This window comes from Pagrus pagrus, assembly GCF_965226575.1.
Source record: "Pagrus pagrus genome assembly, chromosome: 15".
Lineage (NCBI taxonomy): Eukaryota > Metazoa > Chordata > Actinopteri > Spariformes > Sparidae > Pagrus > Pagrus pagrus.
Genome location: NC_140199.1, coordinates 24,203,083 through 24,217,302, shown reverse-complemented (window position 1 = coordinate 24,217,302; position 14,220 = coordinate 24,203,083). Strand labels below are relative to the sequence as shown.

The following is a 14,220-nucleotide window of genomic DNA, read 5'->3' as shown; positions in this document are numbered from 1 at the left end:
ATTTGGCAATATTTGTTTTTTAATCAGTTATTTAACATCCCAAGCACCACAGAACTACTTGTCCCCACAGTCATGTAGCCTATAGATGTATAAGTGCTATATTGTTGAGTTTTTCTATCATTTAAAATGCGCATAACTACCAAATATGTGATAGAAATGACATTAAAAAATGCATATATAAAATATGTAATGAAAGTACTTTAGTCGCATCATGGGGTTACTGTGTGATAAAAGTCTATTATTTTGAAATAAACATCACACTGATGACATCACTTTACTTCATTTGACCTATTTCCTGAAGATTTTTGAAGACAGGACATTGTTAAATCCATGAAATGTAGATTCATTCATATGAAGCTTTATTAAGTTGACGTCACTAGTGTAACCTATTTTATTAGTAGGGAATTGTTAAAAGGTTGAATACAAATGATAGAATGACATGATTTAATTAGTTTTTTACGTGATTGACATCATGTGGTTTGATGCCAGCAGCCATTTTGTAAAACGCATTTTTCATGTTACTGTCATTGGTCTTACTTTATTTATGGATAACACAAGTTTAAAAAAGATAAAAAGTCTTAAAGCTTTCATTCATGTGTTTACAGTTATGGAGCAATGTGGTCTAAGTTTAAATGTTGAAAGGGAAGACAATGTTCAGACATTTGCCCTCCCAAAAGTGGACATTTCTGTAGAATGACCTACCACTGTTAGGCCCAGATCTGATTTTCTGTACTAATGGAGCCAAGATGGCTAATAGACTGACATGAGTGTGAAAAACAACAGCAACTCCAGTTCCAGTAATGTTGGGCCAGTGTCCACATGATGTTTTTTTAACAAGATCAGAGACAGTCTTGTGCAAATCCTTAAAGTGCCTGATAAATCAGTCATAACTTGGGGGTTTAGAAACTATCATTTATTTTTACACACAGCATTTATCATCGGTAATATAAATATAACATGCATTAACATAATAAAGAAAAAGATATGTGACATCAAGGAAAAACATGATGATCAAAAGTTGCATATAAAACTGTGATTTTGTTCTCATCTCTTCAGAGTAGATAGCCCCGAAACAACAGTCGATGATCAAAAGAACAACAACAGATCAGATTGTTCAAAACACTAGTTCATAATTCATGAGGAGAAAATAACTTTTAACAAAAAGTGAATCAAACCAGAATTAATCAGACATTCTGTTTCAAATGTATACGATGGCTCTCCTACAGTCTGACACTAGTACCAAAGCCCCACACACTGAATGCAGGGTAGAGGGGCTCCGTAAATGTAGTCTGGACCTTGTGCAGAAGCTTCATGCCATCAGAGACATTGTAAAATGCCAGCACGCCTTCTGCATGATCAAGGTAGACGCCAATACGAGACCCTGTTGGAGCTGGAAGCTCTTTGCTCTTGTTGTTGTGCACAAAGGAGAATTTGGAGTCAGTGCAGTACAGACTCCAGGACTTGTTGTTCCAGCCCAGGCTGCATTCATTGCCGTTTCCTTTGCGGCGAATTCCCTTGTAGGTAACTGCGATGTCTATCTCTGTCCCCCTCCAGTCCACCTCCCAGTAACAACGAGACCCACTGATGCTCTCTCTGCTCAGCACCTGGAATGAAAAGGATGCAATAAGGATTGAAAATTCAATAAGAATTGTATTCCTGTGTTTACTGGGTTTTTTTTGTTTGTTTGTCTTTATATAACATTACATTCATTTAGCTGGTTCGTTTAAAAAATAAACAGTCCTACCAATCACAACAAAACAGAGTGGGACCAATCGAATATAATACAAAGCTTCCGTACTTTCCACTATTAAGTCCTCAAAAACAAACTGTACCTCCAAAACTAGGGTACATACAAAAGAAAGCAATATACATTCAAAAATACTCATCAATCAACTGGTTCAGACTGAGGTCCTGCCTCTCACTGAGCAGATAGCCAATCATACTCATGGATAATTGGGTGGCCAATCAGATTTCAGGGGTGGCCAGTGTCACCAGGTTCCCTTCTGGATAGCTTCTGTATAAAAGCTGCTAACACAAGAGTTCAGAAAACCTTTGCTGTTTGCTTTTATTGTTTTTATCATTTATTTCTAGTGCTTTTGTCTGTGTAATCTGTAAAGCACTTTGGGTTGCCTGTGGGAATGAAATGTGCTATATAAATGGATTTGCCTCGCCTTGCCTTGAGAAATCACTTACTGCTGCACAATTGAAAGCAGGGTTTAAAGACTTACACTAAAAGCCGGATTTAGGTAGTCATTTTAAGTCAACCAGTTAACCAGGAGGGGTGCAGGGGGGCGATTAGAAGAGCACATTTACTGACAATGAAAGCTTCTTTTGACTCTTCAATCTGTATTCAAGATTTAGTATGCCCCCTTCTTGATAACATGATCCTTTCAGCTCTACACCATTCACAAACATGAACCTCCCTCTTCTTCACTTCAGGCACAGATGACATCTCTGCGGGCGGTTCATTCTCACCTGCTGCCAGTGGTCGAATCGCTCTGGGTGCTCAGGGTAGTTCTTGGGCTCATTCTTCATCGTAGCTGTTCGGTTACCCTCAGAGAGGTGAAGGCTGGGATGGACACTGTTGACATCCAGAATCAGCTGGCAAGAGTCTAAAAAATACAGGACAAAATAATAATTATTCACCTCTGTGAGGTTTTTCAAACAGTGTGTTTTGGTCTTTGTGTCTTTTGAGATGAGATGTTTCTGTGAGCCTGTAGTGTCACAATTTAACATCTCTGCTTTTGCTTCAACCTTTTCTTTGTAATTACCACGTATCAGCTTATTGAAGTGCTTCCCACAGGACTATAAAAGCAGGAACACCTGTGTTTGTTTAAGTAAAACGGAACTGTGAGTTGGCTTTCACCAAACCGGTTCTGCGGGCAGCATACCTTCCCTGACACTCGTTTCAGTCGTTTCAACACATGGTGTATTCATCCCTTTGTCGGGGATAGAGAGTTTCCTGTTACTATCCCTTATGAAACCATGACTATAGCTAATAACTATGTTTAAAAGTAATCTAATAACTCACATTTCAAGAAATCTTCTCTTGACCTCGGTTCTTCTCTTGATCTCGGTTCTTCTCTTGATCTTGGTTCCTCTCTTGATCTTGGTTCCTCTCTTGGTCTTGGTTCCTCTCTTATCTTCGATTCTTCCATAAAAATCGATTCTCTCCTTGTCTTTGTGTCAGTTTCTTGCGTGATGTAGACTTCCTTCACTATGGACAGACAGATTATAAAGACACACAGCAGCATAAGCATCATGAAAGACAGGCACCAGTTCTACTTGAGGTGAAGAAAGACTAGTTTGTCCACCTGTTCCTGAGATTTTGCTCATTTCTGTCTTGCTGACTTCTTCTACTTGTAATTTCAGTGAAGCGATGGCTCTCTTGGTAGCATCAAAGGAGTAATAGGGAGCGACACTGACGTTGTTGAGGTCTTCATATCCGGAGGGGCCTGACAGAGACTGCCAGCTCTGGTGAATAATAAGAAAGTGGAAGACAGAGATGAGAAAGGGGATATCTAGCAAATAGCGTAAAAAAGGTCTTGGTCCTCAGTTCAGATCAAACTCACCTGTAGAAAGTGTATGTGATCGTCTGTGTGTGAGAGCTTGTCCAGGTCATTGTGTCTCTTCCTCAGCAGGGTGATCTCTTCCTCCAAGCGGTCGAGCAGTATCTCCCCCCGTGTCACGGTGGTCCTCTCATGGGAGCGGACCATCTCCTTGACTTCATTGTACTTCCTCTCTATGGAAAGCAGAAGCTCGGTGAAGATTCGCTCGTTCTCCTCCAGGACCATTTGTGCAGAGTGCTGATTGGAAACAGGGTTTGTTAGAATATGGTGGATGGCAAGCAGACATGTTTGTAGTCTTTCAACTTAAGTGTGGTGACTTTTTACTCACTTTAACTGATTCAACAGCTTGTCGGAGATCCTGCCATTTTTTAATCCTCTGGTCAATCCTCTGTTGAGATTTGTGCAGCGTGGTACCAAGTTGTTTCTGTAGAGGGGATGACATAAAAGTTGGCATTGTTAGTGGATGATAACACTACAGATGAAGTATTTGCTGTCTTCATGTCAGCCTTACACAAGAAATAAGATTTCAAGTCCATAAGGATCTTCACAAAAAGTATAGATTGAGAGATGTTTTTTTCACCACTCACTTGTTTCTCGGTCCTCTCAGTTCCAGCCGGGACGATGTCGTGATGTTTGTGCTCATCCATCATGCACAGCACGCACACTGATGTCTGATCTGTGCGACAGAAAGCCTCCAGCAGCTTGTCATGCTGAGCGCAGATCTTCTCTCTCATCTGACCCGTAGCTTTGACCAGCTTGTGCTTCATCATGGCAGGGTACTCATAGTGAGACTGGAGGTGGGTCTCGCAGTATGATGCCAGGCACACCAAGCAGGACTTCTCAGCCTTTTGCTTCCTTGTCGTGCAGAAGTCACACAGGACCTCCCCATACTTGGCTTCGGCCCTGGACTGGCTGCGACCGGTGGAGCGTCGAGATTTGTCCAAGCTGCTGTGTCTGTCTAAATCCAGAGTGCTGGGGTGAGACATGTTTACCAAGCAGAGGTGGTAACGCAAGTAAAATCCACAGGTAATTTAGCCCAGCAGTGCTCAAATCAAAATAAAATGGGTTGAGATCAACAGCTTAAGAAAAAAGATTCAACAAAGAAGTGAGCAGGACGAGGTATCCGCAGAGAAAGTTTGCTCCTGAAGTCAACAGCTTCAGTGAAACTGTGAGACTGGCACAGTGTGTGACAGAATCTCAGCTATGTGCTCGACTCTCACTGTAAAACCAGTATTCCTGGTTGAACGCTTAATTGTCAGGGAATGGGTGTTACTGCAAATACGCTGCCTGACACATAGAGGGTTGAGACAAAGAAGATGAAACTGGAAAAATAATAAAGGACTGCTGTACAGCTGTACAGGACTTGTTGTCAAGAACTAAGAATTAAAGTTATTTTACATTCAGATGAAGACAGGTTGAGTCAACATAAAGCTCACTTTTAGGGGCATTTGAGGAAGTCACAGAATAGGTGAAAACAGGATTTTTTCTTATTTTTAACACAATAAACAACCTTCACAGGACACAACCTTATATTAAGAGGGTTTGTGTTTCATAAGTGTCACACTACCAGACTCACCTAAAGCCACTGTCTTCAAACATCATTGGCTTGACCATTTTTCTCTTTGATTTCATTGTCATCAAGTAATGACCTTTGTTTGTTGTGTTTATTTCAAGATCACTTTTGTGTTATGTCTATCTTTAGACCTCTGCCCATGATATGCACAATATGTGCTGCCCACAGCATCAGTACTTGATATAACACTGGCGATGGGAAAACAGCATCATCTTGTGGGACTCATTTATTACTACACAATTTATTTAAAAACATAATGAATGCAGATTTTCAGTCACAAGGGGTCCCCGAGGTTTGATGATGTGAATCATGCTGTGTGGCCTTCACAGTCACCTCAACCCACCTGAACACCTACAGGAAACACTGGAGGGGCGTGTTTGATGTCGTCTCTACCACTATAATCAAAACACCACATTAGGACATATCTTTCAGAGACTTGAAAGGTTCAATAACAAGCTGCACTGGAGCACTCAGTTTGTGGTGACTCACTAAGAAAATGACTTTGTCATCCATTTGTTTTCTGTATTCACCTCGTCTGAATGTCATGTTTCCTAATATAAATCAAATAAATTATTGTATTTACTTATAATGTAAATACTTGTAGTCTGGCATAGTTTGACCAATCAATGTGCACATTAAATATCCAGTTGGCACTTGAGACACTGTTTTGTTTTAAGTGATTAGTTTTACACATCTAACTTCAAAGATGCTTTGGATTTCTTTCATGCTCATCTGCCTGTGGCCACGTGCACACTGCCTAATAAATCGAGTATGTCTCAGCATTTTTACTGGCTGCCATAGTTGGTATTTTCCCCCGAGGTATAGATCCCAGTGATGTTAGGGTACGGTTTAACAATCAGGTTTATCAGGCCCTTTTTTTGTAGCAATTTTCACTTGCATGCTGACAAACTACCTTTGCTTGTCAACTAGCTAATGGAGGCAGAAACAAATCAAAATGCTTTAGGAAATGGTTGGCTAGTAGCCAGTAGATAGAAGAAATACTCTTAATTATTAATTAATTTATGTTAAAGTGTGTAAAAGTCTTAAATACAATTTTAATAAAATCATGAAGGTACTGTCATCGTGCATCAGAAATAAGTCAAAGGCAGAGAACAAACTAATTTGTGAGCTAGTTTACATTGCAGATTAACATGTTCACTCAAAGCCTGACGCATGATGACAACACCTGGTAACACTGGCAACCAGTAACTGAAGTTATCAAATGGATGTAGTGGAGTAAATAGTACAGTATTTACCTTTAAAAGGATGCAGAAAATGGAAATAGCCTACTTAAGTAAAGTACCTCAAACTTGTACTTAAGTAGAGTACTTGAGTAAATGTACTTAGTTACATCCCACCAGTGTTAAACAGTGCACACTAACCAAACACTGCATAAGACAATGGAAATTTAAAAGTATTTGGGGTCCCCTGTGTGTCCTGCAGGAACCACCCCTGGCCTGTAGGTGGCGGTACTGGTGCTCGTGCTGTATTGAAACCACAATGGTTGCTTTCGCTAAAGTGCGTCGGTAGTCCAACGTTGGCGCCAGATGAGCAGTGGCGCCAGCTACACACACAGACCAGAGAGGAGGACACACACAGCGGTTTGACGAGCCTCACAACAGCCTGCAAAGCTCTTCTCAGCCCAGAGTTTGAAGCATCTAAACGATTCTCTTTTTTCTCTCTTCAGTCGTCAAAAGTAAACGGACATAAAGGTGGGTGTGTGCATGCGAGAAATTATTTATTTTAGACCGGCGTGAAGCTTTACTCCTGGTGATTATTCATCGTTTAAATTCACCTTACTCCATCATGAGTAGTTGCAGCGTTAGGGCAGAGGCAAGTCTCTGTTTAACGGATTATAATCGAAGTTATTGTTTATTATTACAGTCAGTGTGTGTGGTTTATTTACAGGTCTGTTTTGCTTCTCCAGTTCCGATAGTAACGAACTTTGTAATGGAAAAATACAGGCCTAGACTCGCACTGGTTCTTACATTTTGTGCTGTTGGGAAAGCACACACTGGATAAGGAACTATTTCAGTTTTGATTCTCATCCAGGTTATTTTTGAGACGTGTTCCTTGTAGATCGGCCCATCAGTATTTCTTGAATCAGTGTTCAGTTTATCTTTGCATGCGAAACCAGACCTAATATGGTCGGATGGGTGGTTTAGCAAAGCTTCCGTTGCAATGTTTAAGAATATACAGACTAAGTTAGTACAAAAGTGGAGAGCAGACTTTAGCCGTGCTAACAAACTGGATTAGCTGGCTCGTTAGCTTGGCATCATGGCTATGTAGCCAGCACGCTAATATTGTCTCGGCTGGATAGCTGCTAACATCAGCAAGGCCGCCATTGAAGTCGTGTGTGCGGTTTGTCGGGTGCTGCCGCAGTAAAGGAGGGCTGTAGGTCTGTAGCCAAGATTAGTCGCGTCCTTTCAAGCAGCAACTGAAGCACTTGCCTGATATTGTTCGGGTCGGTTAATGTATTTTAAACAGCGTTTGCTCTGGGATTTGCAATCTACGTGGATCCTTATGTAAGTAAAACGCGTCCTTTCCCGGGCTTTTCGCGCAGCATTCATCGCCCTCTCGGTTAGCCATCTTTGTTTCTGCTAGCCAACTCCTGGTTGGAATTACGGTACGGCTCTTAGCGTGCTAACCGACAAACCATTAGCTTACAACGTCGTCTTCGGCGATATTGCATGTTAAATGGGGGTTGGAGATTATTTCTATATTGCTAGACGCACATTTTGACTACGCTTTGTGTGTTTTTAGCATAGTCAGAGATCGCTTCGGGGGTAGCTCTAATTCAATATGTTTTGAAGGGCGGAAGCTAACTTGGCTAACGTTAGCTAGCGGCAGCCATCTTAGGCGAGCATGTAATCTTGGCTAGCTGGAAGTGCTGGTGTGGCACAACAAGATGGCCTGTTAATACTCGCACAAGGAGAATTTCCGCGTCGGTAGCTGCGTCAGAAATAGCACCAAATAACTCAATTCGATCATTCCTTTTAATGTAAGTATTTCGCTGTTCTTTTAGTCATTACTATGATTACTCTCTTGTTGCTTTTGCTAAGAAGCTAGTTAGCTGGCTAAAACGCGAACACATTAGCAGCTAACACAATGCTGTTTTGTCGTTAACCAGTCCCCCCTCGACCATAGCCAGCTAACTAGCGGCTATGAAGGCTATTTGTAGCTGTTATTGAGGGCTAGCAACCAGGACTTCAATGTTTAACAACAAAACTTAGATGCTTACATTATCTTTACGCCTTTTATGTTCATTAAATAACGATATTAGGGAACTGCGCAGATAAATATATTTGCGGGCCACTGGGCTTTGGCTTGTGGATTGTATTACTATTGCTGGGGTGATCATGATGTGCTGTTCTACTTTGATTTTATCAATTGCGTTAGCCAGCGAGGTGAAGCCTGTTTTAAGTGCTAACTTAGCTAGCAAATTGATCACTTAGCTTGCTAAGTAGTATTGCCACAGTGGCGTTGATGAGATATGAGCATTTATAGAAAATGCTTTTTATATCCACTTTTTCCACAAGTTCGTTGTTCGGTGTTTACTACGAGCCATTAGCCTCATACATCTCTCAGCTCTATCACTGTTTTCTAAGCATAATGCAGCAGATTCTCAGCATTTGTAGATGCTATGAACGTAGACCAGTGGATATACAGTAATACATAATGTATAGTTTTGTCTAATATCCAGGCCTTTTTTTGATCACCTTTAACCTAACATCACTGTTTGCTATTTTGCCACCAACCAGATGCTATTTTGTGTTGGCTGAGGTTGTGCATGCCTGTCCCGGGCAAGCAGGGCTCCTTCTCCAGGGGGGCTGTCAAACTGATGTTGCAAAGGAGCCTTACCCTTATCAAACTATCTTGTACAACATCTGATCAGATGATGATCATTGTCATTATTGTCTGCACAGAGATGATGATCTGTTGTCAAACTTGTCCCTTAGCAAGACTGGCTGTTAACTTAATATTGGCTTTATTGTCTCTTCCCGCAATTGTGTAAGGAGCCCCTGAGATGTTCTAAATTGCATTATAGCACAATTTTTTACCAAATGGCCAACATCACGATCTTTTTATACACCCATAATATAATTTTCTGGTAGGGGAAACACCATCTCACATTAAGGATACTTGATTTCGGACTTTTCTCATGTGATTGTGATACGTTTGTGATAATTGAGTATTGAAATGTTAAAATCGGTAATTGTGTCAATAGGAATTGCAGATATGTTGCTTAACCCTGCGCCAGGACACTACATGAGTTATGTACATGTAGACATGCATACAATGGCGTGTACTGGCTCATATTGTCTCTGTTTGAGCCAGCTAAATTTTGATGCCAGCAGGCTGTTTGTTACAAACACTCATTTTAAATTATCATTTTGTGACCATAAGATGTAAAAAACATAGGACACACATGCAAGGAAACTGGCACAGTAATCTCACTAGCCTTGGGCCTCCACATCAAATTTTGTGAGATTACTAGGGCCCCAGGGGCAACAAATTTTCCTTCTTGTCTATCTCTGGATAATTTTGTTTTTCTGTTTATCAGTACACATTACACTAGACAAATGATCTACGAAATTAAAACCACTTAAGGCACAGTAGTTATTTTTTCCTTTATTTTCCTCTCTTGCAGGTCTGATCACTGACAAGAACACCAGTGCTGCAGCGAACAAAACAAAGCTCTTTATACCCCGATTCCTTATTGAGTCATCGCCCGGCAAAAAAACGGAGGTCGTGGGGCTGGAGTGTGTTCTCATGGCCGAGTCAGAGACTGAATGTGACACACCCGGCCTTGACACACTTGGGTCGGAGTGTGTCATAGCCCACAGCCATGTCGACCTTCATTACGGAGCAGAAACGGAGATCATGACTGAGGAAAAGCGTGGATTAGAGCTGGAGATCCATGGCTCAGACTTAAAGATCCAGGGTCTGGGGTCAGATCTCGGAGCTGTAGCCTGTGTGGATGCAATTGTAGCCGAGACAGACCACGACTACATTAAGGTGGAACATGGGGAGATGCATTGTTTCACTGGAGCAGAAATCAAGACGACAGGAAGTGAGGCTCTGCTGGGAGAGGTGCTGCTTAAGACGGAAAGCGAGCATGTTGTGAAAGTAGAGTCTGACCATGGCGGGGAGTTGACAGTGGAGTCCGAAAATGGTGTAATCATACATGAAGCCCACGGCCTGCAGTGCAACGAGTGCGGGGAGATTTTTGGCAGCATAGCTGATCTCCACCAACACTTTGAGATCCATAAGGACCTCAACCCTTACATCTGTGTCCACTGTGGTGAGAGCTTTGCTGTGGAGGCCAGCCTCAAACAACACATGAAGATTCACATGAAAGAGAAGCCCTACGTTCCGCCTGGAGTGGAGATCATGGGCAAAGATGTTATTGATGCCTTCAGCCTAAAGTCTCATCAGATGATTCATCTGCCTGACAAGCCACACAGATGCTCGGAGTGCGGTAAGAGCTTCGCAGCTGCCATCACCCTGAGGGAACACATGAAGATGCATTCAGAGGACAAGCCCTACAAGTGCACCCAGTGTAGGAAGAGCTTTGTCCGCAGAAGGCATCTGAAAAAGCACCAGGAGGTGCATGCACGGGAGAAGCCATACACCTGCGGCCAGTGTGGCAAAGGCTTCGCTACAACTTCCAACCTGAAGCAGCACCAGAAGACCCACGCAGCAGTTGTGCTTGGAGATAAACCCCACCGATGCGCGCAGTGTGGAAAGTGTTTTGCGGCTGCTGCCACCCTGAGAGAGCACCAGAGGATCCACTCGGGTGAGAAACCCTACAAATGCAACATGTGCAGGAAGAGTTTTGTCCGCAAACGCCATCTGAAGAAGCACCAGCAAGTCCACGCCGGAGGAAAGCCCTACACCTGCAGACATTGCAACAAGGGCTTCAATCACTCCTCTTCTCTGTCTCGCCACCACAAGACCCACCTGCAGAATCCAGTGTTTTCTCCTCCTCAGCCTGGGAAACCCATGTCTTATGGCACTCCCCCAAAGCAGAGGGTGCACCAGCAGGGAGACAAGCCCTATATGTGCCACCACTGTGAGAAGGGCTTCAATCATTCCTCTTCCCTGTCCCGGCACCAAAGAGTCCACTCGGAGGGAAAGAGCTACACCTGTGCTCACTGTGGGAAAAGATTCAATCACTCCTCCTCCCTTGCCAGGCATCAGAGAGTTCACTTGGAAGCCAAACAGCAACAACAGCAGCAGCCGCAACCACCACAGCCGCAACCGCAGCAGTACACCACCATTCCCACAGGGAAGGGATTCCCTAACAATGCCTTCCCTAAACAGCGCATCCTGTCTGTTGATAAACCATACAGGTGCTCCCAGTGTGGAAAAGGCTTTAACCATTCATCTTCCCTCTCCAGACATCATAGGATCCATGTAGATCAGTGAGCGCCCTTTTCAACTTTTACATGCTGTCTCATGCAAGCGCAAACATCCCTGCTCCCCCTGTTTATGTTCTACCAATGGTCCCATCACTGATATCGCCACGCCACAGGAAACACCAGGCCAACTTCTATAGACAGCAGTGGCCGGGTTAGCACATTGCTACATTGATGTGGAGCAGCTGAGAATAAATGGATAGTAACACTCAAGTCTTCAAAAGGAAATGGCTTGTCCTGAAGGACTTTGTAACCTATAATTCAGAGCTGAACCCGGGACTTTGTGCTCAGTATGAAGAGGGTATAATAATAGATTCTGAAGGAGCCTCTGTTCTTGTTTGTGATTGTGCTTCACTTGCTCCAGGACCTCTTTTGAACACTTTTAAAGTAAAAAAAAAAAAAAAAACGTGATTTGAAGATCTACATGATTAAAAATTGTTACCAGGAGAAGATGTGCTTCACTCTCTGGTTAGTCTTTTTGATAGAAGAATTCAGTTTATGTACCTTCAGGTGGACATGTGCTTTTCAGCTGCAACTTTATTCAAGACTACCAACACAATTGGTGAACATTAACTGTTGTCTCAATTTTTATTTCTTTTTCACCCACATAACCCTTGTGAAGCAAACATCAAGAATCCAATGTAAATACTTAATGATTTTCTTTTATATATATATGTATAGGTGACTAGTGTGCTGTTCCAAAAGATTTTGATAGTAAGATCCACTTTGTCTCCACCTTTTTTTTCCTCCCCCCTTTTTATGACTTTAATTTGTTTTACGTGTTTGAGATAAAAAACATGTTGCAGGTGTTCTCATGCAGCTTGTTCTTGAATTCGGGCTCCATCCGACATGAGCCATCTTGTATATTTATAAGGTTCTTTTCTTGTATGTCTACGATGGGTAAGCACTGCTGCATTGACTGTACAGAGAGCAATACTGGCTGACACCCTGATTCTATTATGACATGCAATTTAGCTATTAGAAAATGCATAATAGAAAATAAAGACCTCCTGGGTAGCATATTACAACATGTACTGTGTCCTAATTATTTACCGTGCAGTTTCCTCTGTACTCACGCACCAAAATGTACACGAAATGCAACATCACACTTTGTTTATTGCTTTGGAGACTAATTCAATGACCTGTGTATAGACTATAGGTAACTTACTCATGTTGATCTTGCAAACTATCACAATTTGATCAAAAAAAAGAAGAAAAAATAAGGTTGTGTATACTAAAGACTACACGAGAAAAAATCTCACTTTTACAAGATTTTTCCGAATTCCAACGGATTGCGCTCTATTTACTGTCCTGTGTAAAATATCTTTTACAAACTGATGTATTTTTTTAGATATGGCTTGGGTTATATGAAAGGGAATGAGAGATATACAGTTTTTATGGGAGTGAACATGGTGAGCAATATTTTCTTTTTATTTGGATAACAATTGTGCTTCAAACTGTAGCATAGGTTTCTTCCTTGTGTTAGATAGGTGCCTTATTGCATGCTATGTAGAAATGTATGCCGAGCTGTTATTTGAGAAAAAAAGTTTGGGTTTTCAGGAGTCTTTTGTTCTTATTCATACTAACTTACCCTACATTTTAATTTGATGTCACTGATACCTATTGCTTTTTTTGCTTTCATGTATATTACCATACGTTTACACTGTTACGACCATATTGTCTTTTATTTTTTTTTTCCCTTCATTTTTTGTCAATGGCCTCATTGTAGAAAGAAATTGTAAATGATCCATATAGGCTTCTCGTAGGGGCAAATCCTGTAACACCTCTTCCCAGTTTCTGAGTGGCACATATATGGATAAATAAAGGTTGTTGACTCTCTTGTGATGTTCAGTCAATGGAGTGTGATTATGAGGATTCAACCCCAGTCTCAACTGGTTATTACTCATTACAATAATAATTATAAAGACCCTGCATAATGATGACACTAGGTGAGGTATTGGTACTGCTAATGTACTTTCTACCGTAAAATAAATTGTGTATAGCTGACTTAAACACTGGAAAAAGTTCTCTGAGCCCTGCATTTCCCACATGTATCCACAAGGTGTCAGTCTTTACTAGTGCAAAAGTTTGAAAGGACCAATGGGTGTACTCCAGATGTGGGACAGGAACTGAATGAGTGTTTTACATTGATTTTTATAGGACTCTTATCCTTCCTACAGCTGGAGAATTAATCTGATCTCACCAAAGCCCAATCAGTCTGCAGCAGCTGAGTGTGATTCGATCTTTATGGGCAAAGCTCATGGGAAAAGCCTGTGAGCTGTATGAAAACAGCACAATGTCAGGAAACTTACCTTCTTCCCACACTCACTGCTTTACATTCTTTCACAGCTGGAGTTCAGACTTAAATTGCCTGTTGAGGTAGACACTGTCACTGAAACCTCCAGAAATAACGGCTTATCAGTCCCGTGGGTGCAGGGCAACGTCTGTTTTACGTCATTGATATTTACACTATAGATCGTACTTATGTGTATTTTAAAGCTGGTGCAAATGTCCAGGGATCTCAACACACACTGACAGAATATATCAAACTAAAATTGTTAAGCTTAGTTATTGCATTTTTACCTAAGTCTGGCAGTAGTTGTAAAACATAAAATGCTAATTCAACGATTGGATAAAACGAATTATGGGAAGACAT

The 14,220-nt window shown here is 41.6% G+C and overlaps 2 protein-coding genes across 2 annotated transcripts; one reads left to right on the top strand and one right to left on the bottom strand.

The window, feature by feature from the left end:
- Positions 1–945: 945 nt before the first annotated feature.
- ftr14l (finTRIM family, member 14-like) lies at positions 946–4,709 on the bottom strand. Its single transcript, XM_084375144.1, has 7 exons — positions 4,157–4,709; positions 3,898–3,993; positions 3,573–3,806; positions 3,315–3,474; positions 3,032–3,217; positions 2,476–2,612; positions 946–1,604 (listed from the first exon to the last, which is right to left on the bottom strand). The coding sequence occupies exons 1-7, from the start codon at positions 4,553–4,555 to the stop codon at positions 1,221–1,223; spliced, it is 1,596 nt and encodes a 531-aa protein (XP_084231270.1). The 5' UTR covers positions 4,556–4,709; the 3' UTR covers positions 946–1,220.
- A 1,965-nt stretch (positions 4,710–6,674) lies between these two features.
- On the top strand, positions 6,675–13,403 carry LOC311270839 (uncharacterized protein). Its single transcript, XM_084376039.1, has 2 exons — positions 6,675–6,854; positions 9,794–13,403. The coding sequence occupies exon 2, from the start codon at positions 9,916–9,918 to the stop codon at positions 11,572–11,574; it is 1,659 nt and encodes a 552-aa protein (XP_084232165.1). The 5' UTR covers positions 6,675–6,854; positions 9,794–9,915; the 3' UTR covers positions 11,575–13,403.
- The last annotated feature ends 817 nt before the right edge of the window (positions 13,404–14,220 follow it).

What these genes read in the sequence shown, in the direction of transcription:
- ftr14l (XM_084375144.1), bottom strand. Translation starts at nt 4,555, where the DNA reads ATGTCTCACCCCAGCACTCTGGATTTAGACAGACACAGCAGCTTGGAC. An exon ending in ATCACATACACTTTCTACAG is followed by an intron (nt 3,475 to 3,572) that starts GTGAGTTTGATC and finishes ATTATTCACCAG; the next exon opens with AGCTGGCAGTCTCTGTCAGG. An exon ending in GAGCAAAATCTCAGGAACAG is followed by an intron (nt 3,218 to 3,314) that starts GTGGACAAACTA and finishes GTCTGTCCATAG; the next exon opens with TGAAGGAAGTCTACATCACG.
- LOC311270839 (XM_084376039.1), top strand. Translation starts at nt 9,916, where the DNA reads ATGGCCGAGTCAGAGACTGAATGTGACACACCCGGCCTTGACACACTT.